Source organism: Choristoneura fumiferana, chromosome 21 (genome assembly GCF_025370935.1).
Source record: "Choristoneura fumiferana chromosome 21, NRCan_CFum_1, whole genome shotgun sequence".
Lineage (NCBI taxonomy): Eukaryota > Metazoa > Arthropoda > Insecta > Lepidoptera > Tortricidae > Choristoneura > Choristoneura fumiferana.
In genome coordinates this window covers 15,768,353-15,783,799 of record NC_133492.1, presented here as the reverse complement: position 1 = coordinate 15,783,799, position 15,447 = coordinate 15,768,353, and the positions used below count along the sequence as shown (strand labels likewise).

The window sequence follows — 15,447 nt, the reverse complement described above, 5'->3', positions numbered from 1 at the left end:
CTGTATCTCATTTGAAAGATATTGACGTCAGATATAATTCATCGCTAAATAATGTGCCCCAGCCTTAATTGCATTCTAAAATCATTCAGGCTGTTAATTACACGACGGTTTTCGTATTATTCGTATTAACACGTGTTTCGTCTGTATCCTTATTAAACCGCGGTTCGTGTAGCGTGGCTTACGTTATTCATTTCATGTTTTTAACTCCACATAAACTAAGTTATATTTAATGGGTCATTAAATAAATTATCTGTAAATTTTATGGTATAAAGTAACAAAATTTAACATCAATAAGACACTGAACTGACTGCTGAATTTTGCTCACCCGCGATTTTATGATAGCTATACGTTCATGCAAGAAATTTGTGGTGGGTGATGCACTTTCTCCACCCACACCAGAACTGTAACTGTAAGAACACGCACAAAGTAATATTTTTTTATCTGAGCGTCGTCGGTGTCGGGGGACCGCTAAGGTTAATACTTTAAGAAATACAACATATGTACTTTAGTTTCCTGTTATCCTTAGCGGTCACCCGGCACCAACGACGCTTAGATAAAAAAATATTACTAGGTACTTATACTAAATTAACTTATAGGCTAATTTGGCAGGAAATCAGCATAGTCCCCGCGGGATAGGGATAAATGAATTGTTCGCAGATGAAGTCGCGGGCAACAGCTAGGTAGTGCATAATTATTTTTTAGTTTTGTTATTTTTTTTGGCGGCTCTTTTTTCGGACGTTTTTTTTTTAATGCTGGCATTTTTTTGTCGGGGGTTTCTAATTTTTTTTAATTTAAGTTTTTTTTGTTTTGTGTTGTAAATACGAAAGTTTTGCTGTGTAGGGAAATCTCGCGTTCTCACAGCCCATAAAAAGAATGAAATGAAGTTAAAAAAAAACGAGACAAAAATATCAAAATTAAAAAAAGAAAAGAAAGGGTGTTACAATGTAAAACTATTTTATGTGCTTGAAATGGTCCCGCCTCAGCATAATTATGCAGACTCCTTGGATGGAGTCAGCGCTGGTCCTCCGGCGAAACCATTTTTAAGGCGGACACACTAATAAAACGCGACGCCACGCCATCACGCATGTTTCTGGGAAAGAAATAAAGAAAAGAAAGAAAGAAAAACATTTATTAGTGACATTTACAAAGCAGAGAAAAAGAAACAAAGAAATCGAGACAAATTTTGTCAGGAAATGGTCCCAACTCAGCATGACTGATTAGTACTGACTAGCACCTCGTCTGGGATCTGTCACAGACTTGGTCAGTCAATGAGGATTTTCGCACGAAAAGACATTGTGAACTGACGCATGTTTTTGGTGCTGATTAGTATGAATAGAAATAGAATAGAATGTCAATTGATTGGTTCGAATAACCTAATTTAAACAACATCGAAATAAATTAACCGTCAAATGGTAAAAAATAAAGTCAACATATCATCACAGTTCTTCGCACTTTAATGTAATGTTTGTCCAAGTGATAATGTGTGTTTCATACGAAATCCAAGTGTGATTTCAAACGAGTTTCTCACTCTATTTATTTTTCTTTGGTATCCGAGTTTGAATTAGAAGAGGCAAGGTAAGGTGGTAAATGAGCTATGTAATTTGAAGCTTTTGTTGTTGAATTCTTGGGCCGAGGAGACCTGAAACTCGAACGAAACTTTGTAAATTAAATAAGTTTATAGTAAGTGTATAGTTGTCTCAAGCATACCATCCGTTACTACACTGACAGACAGACACCGTATATGCTTGTTTCTTGGACCTCTCCAAGCGTTCGATATGGTATCCTATGACGTACTATGGAGGAAAATACGTTTAGAAACCACTTTGCCAGCAGAAAATCTCTTGCTTTTAAAGTATTGGTATGGAACCAGACGAACATTGTGAGATGGGGGAGTAGCTTCTCTGCTGTGTACAGGCTGAATAACGGCGTGAGACAGGGAGGGTTGACTTCTCCCAAGTTATTCAATCTGTACATAAATGGCCTTATTGAGGAGCTCAGCAGTGCAGCGGTTGGATGTTCAGTCGGTGGCCATGTCATCAATAATATCAGCTATGCGGATGATATGGTGTTGCTGAGTCCCTCGATTAGTGGTCTAAGGAAGCTAATCAGAATCTGTGAGCGGTATGCGGTGGGCCATGGACTTAGATACAATACAAAGAAGAGTGAGTTGTTGCTTTTCAAGGCAGGCGTGAAAACGTATGAGAGTGTTCCATCTATCGTACTTAACGGCGCTCCACTCAAACAGGTCAAAAAGTTTAAGTATCTGGGTCACTGGGTCACCGATGCACTTACTGATGACATGGACATGGATCGAGAGCGCAGAGCGTTGACTGTCAGGTGCAATATGCTGGCCCGCAGGTTTGCTCGGTGTACAAATGAGGTCAAAGTAACTCTTTTTAAGGCCTACTGCCAGACTTTCTACACCTGCAGCTTGTGGGTTCGCTTCGCACAAAAGTCATTCAATGCTCTAAAGGTCCAATATAACAACACCTTCAGGATGCTGTTGCGGCTGCCCCGTTCTGCAGTGCATCCGGCATGTTTGCGGAGGCGCGTACTGATAGTTTTGGAGCCGTGATACGCAAACGAATATCATCAGCCATGGACAGCAGTAACAGCCTTCTATGTGCAATATCGGAGGATGTATTTGTCCGATATTGCACCATTGGACCAAACACATGTTGTCAAAAATGCCTGGTGACAAACTTTTAGAAATGTATTTCTTTTGGACGTCAAGTCTGATCTGTACACTTGATATTAATTTTTATTTTTCAATGTAATTTTAAACATGTCTAACTTAGTTTTTAAGTGTGTATGTAGAATGGATCTATGTTGTCTGATAAACCATTTTTAATATAACCTTTTTTTCTGACTGTACTTTTTGTTGGCTATACTTGCATTTTCACCCAAACTACACTTGCATACCAAATTTCAAGTCGATGCCATTAATGTTCCTGCAGAGACGATCCTGGCCGGACTATTTGCCAAGATGTCACTACCAGATTATTGTATTGTCACGCAATTTACATAAGTATGCCAATTTTAAAGACAATCCAACTTCTGGAAGTTGGTAGAGTTTAATTTGCAAGATTTGATGACACACATCGGGACAGGTGAAACTAAATAAAAGAGCTTGTAATAATAAAAAAGCTTGTACCTAAAATAACCTAACTAACAAAAAGTTGGAAAACCCCCGACTGTTACTTCAAAATTCAATATCTTAAAAACGGCTAAACCGATTTTGATGAAACATGTCTAGGAACCATCTCTAGAATTCCTGATTTCAAATAAAAAAAACGCATTCAAATCGGTCCACCCGTTTAAGAGCTACGTTGCCACAGACAGACGACACACATAGCGGTCAAACTTATAACACCACTCTGTTTGCGTCGGGGGTTAAAAAAAAAGAAGCTTGTCCGTTCCATAGCTCACCGAAGGGCTAGCTCTTTCCTCGGTCAACATATTGGCATTGTCATAAAACGAACAAACGCAGCCAGCCCCCACTGCTTCACCGACTCCTGTGCTTATTTTTTAAGAATAATCTTATAAGATGTACAATTATAGGATATCATAATTTAAATTGTGTCAGTTTATCCATTTCGGACGTACAATATTTAGTGTGAAAATAAATCATTAAATTGTGTCAGTTTATCCATACGTTATTTACTTATTCATACTTTCTTTTTTTATACGATTAATGCTATAGTTAATAGAAGGTACTGTTCAAAACCAGGTGAAGGGCTAGTGGGTGGGTAGCACAGCTCGGGTGACCGATTAATTTTGTAAACTTTCTAGAGAAACGCGGCCAATCGTACAAATAAGTAGGTATCTATGAAAAGCCAGTGTTGGCAGAGCCCCTCTCCAATCAAAACTTTCGAAGCGTGGGACATTTTAGATGGTTACTGAGATATACCACTGCCACCCACGAAGACGCGTGATTTTGTCAAAATAAGATGTAATAGGGGCCATCCATAAAGTACGTCTGTACGTTTAGTTTAGTTTTAGTACGTTTTGACCCTATTAGAACCCGCCCCTTGTCACACGTATTGCTATGAAATTTGCAATTATTTTGTTCCTGTGTCACAAACCGCTTGACCCCTCCCTCGCTCTCTTAATGTGTGACGTACTTTATGGATGACCCCTAAGAGGACCACGGCACGCGTCATCGTGAATGACTACCTACCTATAGACAGATCTAAAATCAGTGTTTTCTTATGGGTTGTGCTTGTGCTATAATATAAGAGCTACCTTCATACTAAATTAAAAATTTCTAAAATACCTGAAAGTACCCTATACGTTCTTCGGTACTGGGTACAAGCCTCCACTTAAAAAGGGGCTCCCCCCTTGGGCTGTAATTCCTACTTCTCACACACCAAAAAAAGGTGGAGGTAGGCATGGAGGTACGCATGGCCCAGCTCGACCGGGTTAGTACCACACTCCCACAGAATACCAGCGTGAAATAGTAGTTTTGCTACTGTGTTTCTTACGGTGAGTGGGAGATCCGGAGGCCCAGCTCCCCTTCCCCTTCCTGCCTCCTCCCTCCCCCCTTTAGCCACCCTTTTAGGCCGGCAACTCACCCGCAGTCCTAATAATGCTGTAGGGTGTCCACGGGCGGCGGTGATCGCTTAACATCAGGTGACACATATAATGCTCGTTTGCTAGCTATTTGATTTGACATACAAAAAAAAGGTGCCCGTTTATTGGTGATATTTTTCCTGTCTCTCTAGATGCCCTTCCCACCACCTAAGCGTAAGGTCGACGCTACAGCCTTGATAAGTGACACGTAAAAAAAAAATTGTCAAATTATGACGACAGACTCGCTTGTTGCCAGTGATTGCCGTTACGGCTGGATGAACAACTCTTGCGCAGTTACTGGGGGGCTACTACGAAATTCGAAAAACCAAGTTGGTATCGTACCGTCCCTCTCACTCTCGTATTAAATAACATAAGCGTCAGTGGGACGGCAAGATACGAAGTTCGCATTTTGCACTTCGTGGTTATAAGGCCAGTGACAACTGAATGCCGGTGCGTGTAGCACCAAATGGAGGTTCCCTGTCCCATGAATCACATAATGATTATAGTTCTATCCTTGGCCTTACGACCGGATGGCCAAGTGGTTAGAGAACCTGACTAAGAAGTTTGAAGTCCCGGGTCCGATTTCCGGCCGGGCAGATATAACAAATACAGGTCATGGATGTTTAATATGTATTTCAGTTTGTATTTATTTATCTATATAAGTATGTTTATCCGTTGCCTAGTTTTGCTTAGTTTGGGACTAGGTTCAACAGTGTCTAATATTTTCTTCGAAGATATTTTCTGACAATCTATCTGCTGGACTAAATAGAATATTTTTTTTACCAAGAAAACTACTCAGTTCGTTTGAAATATATCAAAATTATAAATTTAATAAGTTGTAAAATATTATATTATGTAATGTATTGTATTGTATTGTATTTTTAAATAAGTAAGTTAGTAAATAATAAATTAGTAATTATTAAGTTGATTTATCTATTTATTCTTCGGAGCCACTTTTAGTAATTTTAGGTTTTAAGTTTGACAAAAACGGTACAATAGTGACAGGTTGCTAGCCTGTCGCCTACGGCAGGGTTTCTCAAAGTGGGGTACGCGAACCCCTAGGGGTTCGTTATTCGACGGTAGGGGGTTCGCGACAAGGTTTACGTGATGGTGGCTGCAAGACTGGGAGGATGATTAAGATTGGTTTTTGAAGTCTTTTATATATGTATGTATGTAAACTCTTTATTGTACAAAATTAAGTAAACTCTCCAACAGTCCATTTTATTACTTTCTTTGGGGGGGGGGAGGTAGGGGTTCGCTGTCATCTAGAAACTTTAACCTTTTTTATTTGTACGTGGAGCCATAAGTTTGAGAAACCCTGGCCTACGGTATACCTTAACCTATATCCTCAGTCGCCTCTTACGACATCCACTGAAGAAATGGAAAAACTAGTGATTACAAAAATAGCATCGAAAAACTACCTACAGTTTCGTAGTGGTAAAATTTTCGTGAAATTAGGTTAAAACGACAAAATTGCCCATGTCCATTTTATGCCAGACATTACTTTTTGTACCAGGGTTGCATAATGCCGTTTCGATTCGAGGAGATCGCCTACCAGGCGGAATTGGACCGCCATGAGAGCCCTGAGTTCGAGGAGGAAGCTTACAAGCTGTGCGGAGAGGTCCCGGAGACCAGAGTCAGCAAGATACAGGAGCTTCGAGATATGATATACGGTATGCATAAAAATAAATTGATGTAAAAATTTCATTTGTAATAAATAAATGCTTTAAGATCAAATAAAAAATTTAGGCGTTGGTGTTAATGATGTTGGGCAAGATCCGAATGTCCAATGAGGGATATCGCGTATGAATTCACCACTAGAGGCGCTAGTGTAGCGAGAGGTCTCCGAAATGTCAAATGTCACTGCAGGGCTACTACGAAACTCGAAACTCGAAGTTCGTGTCGTGCGGTCCCTCTCGCTCTCGTATTAAATAGTAAGTATAAGTGTCAGAGGGACCGCACGACACGAACTTCGAGTTTCGACTTTCGTAGTAGCCCTGCTGTTTTTAGGTGAGCTGCGCGGGTTTATTTATAATTAGAATAATTTTGTGAATATTTTGCAATACCTGAAATTAATTATGGCAAATATGCGTTACGTTACGGGGCAATGAATTTCTGTCTTTTCACTTTTCAGACAGTTTTGTCTTTCGTAAACCTTTGTCATCCCTTTTTTTCGAACAAAACGTGACTACGCATAACTGAGGCATGCTCGATATTTTTATGGTACGGTTTTAGGGTATTAAATGTGCTTTAAATGTAAATTTTGTTTTCACGCCCGTAATAACAAACTAACCACCATACTTTAGGCAGGATCTTTGTCTACAGTGGCGCCAACTGGTGAGCGCGAAAACGGTAGGACTCGTTCCCGAAAACCCCTGCATACCAAATTTGGTCGAAATCATTAAATCCATTTCCGATAACACCACTCTGTTCTTAACGGCATAGAAGAGTGTTCAGATATTTTTGATCAAATTTTTGCTCACAAGTTTATGACCTCGACTGTACAAGAATTGCTTGTTTAAAGAAACACACATAGCGCATAAAACATGGTTTAACTTCCTCTACACTACGAGTATGCGCACTAAAAGCTCTTTCACAGACACTGCTGCAGAAGATCAAGCATAATATGTTCCTACAGTGTAGGACCTACACACACACGTGCTTGTTTACTCTGACTCCGAAACAATGTCAGTGTCAATCCTTGCTAATATTATTAATGCGAAAGTACGAATGTCTATAAGTACATATTTTTCAATCTCCTAAAATTTCTAAATCTTGTAAATTGTGTGTAGAATTTTGAAATACTCGTATAATTAACATAATCGATGGGTCTGATTCAACCACGTAGGTATACGAAATAATACTCAATTCAAATCAAAGTAGATATTCAAGGGCAGACCTCCTGAGGGGAGATTTAACCTTAAAGGAGGCCTAGTGGGTTATTTTTGAAAGTAAACAATAAAATGGTTTAACAATTTTAATTAAATTACCAGTAAAAATAACAGGCCTAGGTTGACAAAAAAAAGCTAACAAGTAATAGATAAATCTCAGATAATGAGTAGGTACAAAGATTTCATTCGAAAGATCGGTTCTATCTAATATAATTAGTCTGTCTCCTTGGCCTACACTTCCCTGGAGTCGCCCCTTAATCTCCTACCTCTTTGAGTCGCCCCTTGAGGTACTGTTTTGACAGATAAACAGACAAGCGTGAGTCAGGTGTAATATTACAATGTCTGATGTGAAATCAGTACTTTAAAATAACAAATTTTGTAAAATAAATAATATTAAGTAAATAATGTAAGAAATGTTTATTTATTTCAACTAAGAGAAAGCTACGGTGGCGACGTCTAGCGTTCGTCCGTCAATTCTGCTCAGAGATCCCTAAAATTGAAGAAAGCGCCATCTAACTTACATTGAGCTAACTAAAATATCAGCGATCGTCTATTTAAAAAAATAAAATTCATGTACTGATATAACGGATAACTCACGTCTTAAACCGAGTTTAGCTCGACATGTTTCGGGCTATTTCATGTACATATTATTTCATGTGTATATTCATGTACTGACACAGAATAATTTTATGATTTAAATTCGGGTTTTGTTCCGCGTACCTTAATTTTAGAGGAGCTCGATATTTCGGCATAGTTACATGCGCTGTGATCACAAGACTAAAAAAAACAAAATAGTAACCGCGATAGTCTAAAACATTGTGGCACAGAATAGATACTGGGTACTGGGTAATAGGTACTGGGTTGAGTCAGAGACCCGTCTGAGTAAGCAAAAAACACAAGACGAAGTAGTAGACAGTACCCTTAGTGTAAGTTTTCGGTTATAAAATACGTCTCGATCGCGTTCGCGTTAAAATCTCAATTTGTATGGAAACACGAACATCGCAAACGTTCCGCTAGAGGCGCTGTTCGTGTTTGCATACAAATTGAGATTGACGCGATCGAGACGTATTTTGTAACCGAAAACTTACACTAAGGGCACAGAATAATAAACGATGCGTACGCTCCACTTGACAGTGTGGGAAAAGAAGGCGACTGCTATTCAGAAGCTGTTGTACATAACCAACAAAAAGTTGGAAAACCCGCCCCGACTTTGTCACTTCAAATTTCATTATCTCAAAAACGGCTGAACCGATTTTGATAAAACATGTCTAAGAACCATTGCTAGAAAACATGTCTCATGTGTCATGTCTTGCCATGTCATGTAAAAAAACCGCATTCGAATTGGACCACCCGTTTAAGAGCTACGGTGCCACAGACAGACAGACATACAGACACACATACACACATAGCGGTCAAACCTATAACACCCCTCTTTTTGCTGACTGTATTTTTTGTTGACTGTACTTGCATTGTCACCCAAGCCACATTTGCATACCAAATTTGAAGTCTATGCATAACCGTTGAAGAGTTCCGTCCTGCGGAGATGATCCTGGCTGGACTACCAGGATGTCACTACTAGACTATTGTATTGTCATTGTCACACGATTTACATAAGTATTCCAAATTTCAAGTCAATCTGACCACTGCAAGTTGGTCAAATTTAACTTGCAAGATTTACAGACAGACAGACAGACAGACAACGGGACAGGTGAAACTAAATAAAAGCTTATAAAAACTTATTATTTTTAAAAGTCGCTGAACTAATGTTGTTCATTTTGACGAGTATGATCTATGTTTTAATTATTTGCTCATGTATTATATGATTATTGATAAAAATAAAAATGCGCTTTCATTTCCACAAGAGGATCTCTGACTAAAATGCTTTATTTATTTTTTATAAAACATAACCCATAAGGCAAAGGCTGGGCCATACAGCCTGGTCTCATATGACACAGCTCATACACATGGCCACACCCGGTAACGTACTTTTGTATAAAATAAGTCAGCTTAAATAATTACATGAATGTTACGTATGAAAGATTTTATTTTGTACCAGGCAAACATAACTTTTGTGAAGTGCATAACGGTATCTTATCAATGTCCACAGCGCGCGGGGAATGTCAACCGCCGCGGATGGACGACTCGTTTTTGTTGCGGTTCCTTCGCGCCAGGCGCTTCGTGCCGGCGCGTGCGCATCGACTGGTAAGTATTTATGTTCTCCTAATAATAATAAATTAGGAAGCGAATAAATATTTTCCACAGACAGAAAAACGTCGTGTCGTCACTTGGCGGGATCGCTTTCGTTATCGTTATCATTTGTGACGTAGCGGAAATTGTGTGTATACAGCAGCCTTAGGGGTGGCGAACAGGGCAATCGCCCGGGGCCTCGCTCTTCCAGGGGCCTCGCGCAACAACCTAAGCAAATTTAAAAAAATATTTTATAATTATATTTTCGCATCACATACTTTCACGAAGGACAAAGAGCCTCGCAAAGACCTGCCGCCCGGAGTCTCGCAATGGGTAAGGCCGCTGCTGTGTGTATACTACATACAACAACAGGGCTAATGACACATGTACATACATAGTTAACAAATTCGACACTCTCTTTGAAACCCACTTTATTACATTAACCTAGAGAAATCGAGATGATTATGATGATATTCCATTCCAGATGGTCCGTTACTGCCAGTTCCGGGAGCAGAACCCGTACATATGGCGCGATGTGGACTGGTACGGGATGCGACGCGTTGGTAACCTGTTCGAGGGAGTGCTCTATGATCGCCCGGACACAGGACGCCTCCTACTCTGCAGGCTCGGTGAGTTCTAAACTCCGAATTTCCACCAACTTTTGAGGTCCTGGTACTTCAAATATAGTTGACAAAAAGCATCGAGCGTGACTTGAATGACTTGATCATAACAACTACTTGTACAATTGTGATTCTGTGATATATATAAATGCGAAAAGACCATCATTATCAAGAAGAATGCGCCGCAAGAAACTTGGCAGTTATTTTTTCAAAACAAAACAACGCTGCGATAAGCATGTCCAAAGCAGCATCGTGACACGACTCGTTCTTCACCGCTGGAATGTTGCGATATGTAGACGAAGAGCATTCTAAATGTTTTCCAATAGAATTATGTCCGATATCATAATACCGCATACTGCAGCATTGTGTGTTATTTCAAGTAACCGAAGCTCATTGGCATCCAGGTCACAACCAGAAAAGCAAGTGGAGGTAGGTGCTGCCCACTGCACGTCAAAGGAAGCTTAAGTGTCTCCAAATTAGTCTTTGTTTGATGAAATGGAAGTAATAGAGTAATGTCGCCATTCTAAGCAAATGCTATAGCAAATAATACTTAGGCGTTATAATATAAATGCAATTTCAGGCAGAACTTCTATAGTTCGGATATTAGCGAGCAGCGGAGAGGCTGTGTGACGAGCACAGAGCACATAAAACGCTCACCGCTCCGCTTCACGCCCCCGCTGTCTGTTGGTGTCCAGCTCATGCCTTCAGAAGCCATAATATTGCCTAACGCATTCGGTATCGCAATACTTTCTCCAGTATCACATGAGTATCACCTCCTTTTTTGTCAAACTGCATAGATGAGGGCAGAAAGAGATGGTGAATGACGCGAGCGTCCGCACGTTAGGTACAGCCTCTCAGAGGCACCGTTGTGATTATGTCTCAAATTCTCAATCCGATCGCAGGTAAATGGAATCCAGACACGACGCCAGTGGAAGACCTGATCCGGGGCGCTTTCCTGATGCTGGAGATCGGCATTATGCAGCCTAAATTACAGGTGATACTGGAACTGGACACACACAGATACTTGTAACAGGAGCACTCGCCGTTTTTAAATTTGTCCAACTAAACAACGAACATAGCCAAGCATAGAGCAAAACATTGCTACGAACATTTAAACATCATACACGAACGTTATCATTCATCATACAGGAGCGCTCTGGTTACTCGACAAAAATTGTATTATTCACGATGATGTCGAACGAACGAATGCTTGGCACAAAGCTCGAATCTACCGTCGTTTCGTTTGAATGCTCACTAGAACGTTCGCTAGAACACCTAATTTTATTTTGAGCACTAGAATGCTCAATCACCATCATACCTAATCATAGCACAGTTGAACGATCTATCCGTTAGAAAATAAAATACCTTTGATGTCGGACGTCACCGCCGCCCATGTAGGTACTTACGCTATCATATCAGTCGCAATGTGCAGGGGTTATTAATAAAAATTAAAGAACCCCGGACCTAAAGTATGGAAAATGTGGTTTCAGAATATCCTGAGATTTTGATATGTGATTTCAAAGTCCTGTTTAAAAATCTCGAAGGGCGCTACCTCTGTTCCTGAGTCCCTTTCAGTGTTTAGTTTAGTTTTTTTAGTCACTTTTGTTCAGAATTTTGAAATCTATAACATATCAAAATATTAGGAATTTGACTGAAACCGCATTTTCCATACTTTAGGCCGGGTGCTTTAAAAATTGAAAAAACCCGAAACTCAAAAACCCACTACGTTTGATACAAGTAAAACATTTTGTTTCAAGCCTCGCTAGAACGCCACAATTATTAATACTATTATTATCGTACGGACTTTCGAAATTTTCGAATATTTACACATATGTTTCTTATAAAACTAAATCTAAATCTGCAATAAACGACGGACTCGTGTCAGTACTTAATCACGAAAAACTTTTTCACGAAAACTTTTTCACGAACGACTTTATCACGAAAAAACTTTATCACGAATGAACTTTATCACGAAAAGACCATATCACGAAAACTATTTCACGAAAACTTTTTCACGAACGACTTTATCACGAAAACTAAATCACGAATAGACTATATCACGAATAGACTTTATCACGAAAAAAACTTTATCACGAAAACTATATCACGAATAGACTTTATCACGAATAGACTTTATCACGAATAGACTTTATCACGAATAGACTTTATCACGAAAAATGTTTGAAACTTCTTCACGCTGAAACGGCTGGAGGGATTTGGATGAAATTTGGCAAAAAGTTAGTTTATAATCTGGATTAAAACATAGATACTTTTTTATTCCGATATTCCCACGGGATAGGGATAAAATTTTGAAATAACAACGCTGGCTTAGAGACATGAAATTTGGTATGTAGGTAGTTGGACCTCTGGAAATACACATAGGTTATTTTTCACTCCGATATTCCCACGGATAGGATAATATCTTGAAATAATAACCGCTGGGCTCAGAGTCAAGAAATTTGGTATGAAGGTAGCTGGATGTCTAGAATAACACATACGCTAGTATTTATCCGGACAATCCCACGGGATAGATTGTAACTAATGGACCCCATACATCTCTGTAATTATTATTATTATTTTGTATTTTTACTTTAATTGAATACTGTAGTTTTTAAGTATTTTGCGGTTTTCACAAGTTTCTTGCGGCGCCTTCTACTTGGCAATGATGGTCTTTCTGAAAGCGCTGCTTGATTTGTACGAGCGAGCGAAGCGAGCGAGCAAGACGGTTCGGAGCAGAAGCGACTGGGATAGGTTAGGTTCAGAAGGCTAAGGCGGGAGCGAAGCGGAGCGAAGCGGAGCGTAGCTCCCGCCTTAGCCTTCGATGTTAGGTTTTTTTTATAGCAGCCTGGATAATAAAGGAAATAGATACATTAGTAACAGAAAAAACAATTTTAACCAATAATCGCAATTTAAGTTGTCAATAACACTATTTAGTATGGATTATGTATTTAGATATTATATGTAAGTATTACATAAAGAAAACGGATGAACTAAAACAATTACCTACTTTTGCTCACCTGCAACCTTTATGATAGCTACGTTTATGCAAGAAATGTGTGTTCATGCAGTTCCTCCAACTTCACACTGTAAGAACACACACAAATCACACAAATCCATCTAACTCAAGCAGAGCTCATCTTCAAATTCAAATTAATTTATTTGCGAAACAGCAATTCATAGCTAAATAGAAGAAAAAATTGGTCAAGTGCGAGTTGATTTTCTAGTTAAAAACAATAGGCAAACATAGTGATGACAGTGCGGATTTGACGAGCGCTTTATTAAAGTTGGCTTCATTGAGGTTTGTGGTTCATAAATTTGGCACAAAAACGAATAAATTAGGCAGTCGCTAATTGTACTATCGAAACTTTTATAAAACATCATTAAAAACGCAAACCTAAAAGTAGGTAAATATTCAAACGACATAGCTAGCCGTTGCTAGGCAACTCGGCCGCCGACAGACAGACAGACAGACAGCGGAGTCTCAGTAATAGGGTCCCCGTTGGCACCCTTTAGGTACGGAACCCTAAAAAAGAAGAAGGCAATAGGAAAACTGCAATGATGTCTCAAAAACCGTTGTTTTCACTTTAAAAAAATAGAAAAATGCGTGTTTTTTGCAGGCGGATGGAAAGATCAGCAAAGTAGGTAGGCTTTACAAGTTAACGAGTAGTCTTCTAATACGTTTTTCTACTCGTGTAGGTACTTTAATCCGCACATTATAATTTCACAAACAAAATAACGAAGGCGCTTTTAGGGCTGATTTAAAAGTCTATTGTCTCTGGTACTGGCTACTAATTATGCGCTAATTCACTGAATTTTTAAACTAATTTCAAACTAATTTTAAGTCACCTACCTATACAATACAATTACTCTTTATTGTACACCAGAAATATTAAGCTATACAGAAAACAGGTACAATGAGAGAAAAAAGTAATAGGCAGTCTTATCGCTTAAGAGCGGTCTCTTCATGGCAACCTTATTTCAGAATATTAAAACGCAACAAAAATACACCTACACATACATATATCGTACAATATAATACACGTCTAAAATGAATATAGGCGTGAGATAAACAGCCACATATAAATCCATACTAATATTATAAATGTGAAAGTGTGTGTGTTTGGTATGTTTAATGATTGAAGATTTTATCCCTATCCCGTGGGAATATCGGGAAAAAAAGTAACTTATTCCAGAGGTCCAGCTACCTACATACTAAATTTCAGGGCTCTACGCCCAGCGGTTGTTATTTTGGGATTTTATCCCTGGGTATGCCGTGGGAAAATCGGGTCAAAAAGTTATCTATGTGTTATTCCAGACGTCCAACTATCTACATACCAAATTTTATGTATCTAAGCCTAGCGGTTTTATTTCAAAATTTTATCCCTATCCCGTGGGAATATCGGAGTGAAAAATAACCTATGTGTTATTCCAGAGGTCCAGCTACCTACATACCAAATTTCATAGCTCTAAGCCCAGTGGTTGTTTTTTCGAGATTTTATCCCTGGGTATCCCGTGGGAATATCGGGTCAAAAGTTATCTACGTGTTATTCCAGACGTCCAACTATCTACATACCAAATTTCATGTATCTAAGCCTAGCGGTTGTTATTTCGAAATTTTATCCCTATCCCGTGGGAATGTCGGGATAAAAAGTATTCTATGTTTTAATCCAGATTATAAACTAACTTTTTCCCAAATTTCATCCAAATCCCTCCAGCCGTTTCAGCGTGAAGAAGTTTCAAACATTTTTCGTGATAAAGTCTATTCGTGGTAAAGTCTTTTCGTGATATAGTCTGTTCGTGATTAAGTTTTCGTGGTAAAGTTTTTTCGTGATATAGTCTATTCGTGGTAAAGTCTTTTCGTGATATAGTCTTCGTGATTAAGTTTTCGTGATAAAGTCTTTAGTGGTAAAGTTTCGTGAAAAAGTCTTTAGTGGTAAAGTCTATTCGTGATAAAGTTTTTCGTGATAAAGTTTTCGTGATAAAGTCGTTCGTGAAAAAGTTTTTCGTGAAATAATACTAGCGCCACGACGACTTGCCACTTGCATCAACCTCTCGACAACTCTCGATGTCGTCAGTCCACTAGGTTAGGGCGTTGTGAGGTTCATCGTCCCAGCCTATATACGTCCCACTGCTGGGCACAGGCCTCCTCTCAGAACAAGAGGCTGAGCCATAGTTCC

At 39.2% G+C, this 15,447-nt stretch overlaps 1 protein-coding gene across 1 annotated transcript in view; it reads left to right on the top strand.

The window, feature by feature from the left end:
• LOC141440015 (clavesin-1-like) overlaps positions 1-15,447 on the top strand; it is a 30,499-nt gene that overhangs the window by 10,025 nt on the left and 5,027 nt on the right. The window contains exons 2-5 of the mRNA XM_074104473.1: positions 6,089-6,245; positions 9,571-9,665; positions 10,135-10,279; positions 11,173-11,264. Of these exons, the coding sequence (XP_073960574.1) occupies positions 6,098-6,245; positions 9,571-9,665; positions 10,135-10,279; positions 11,173-11,264 (480 nt within the window). The 5' untranslated portion in view covers positions 6,089-6,097. The remainder of the gene's footprint in view (positions 1-6,088; positions 6,246-9,570; positions 9,666-10,134; positions 10,280-11,172; positions 11,265-15,447) is intronic.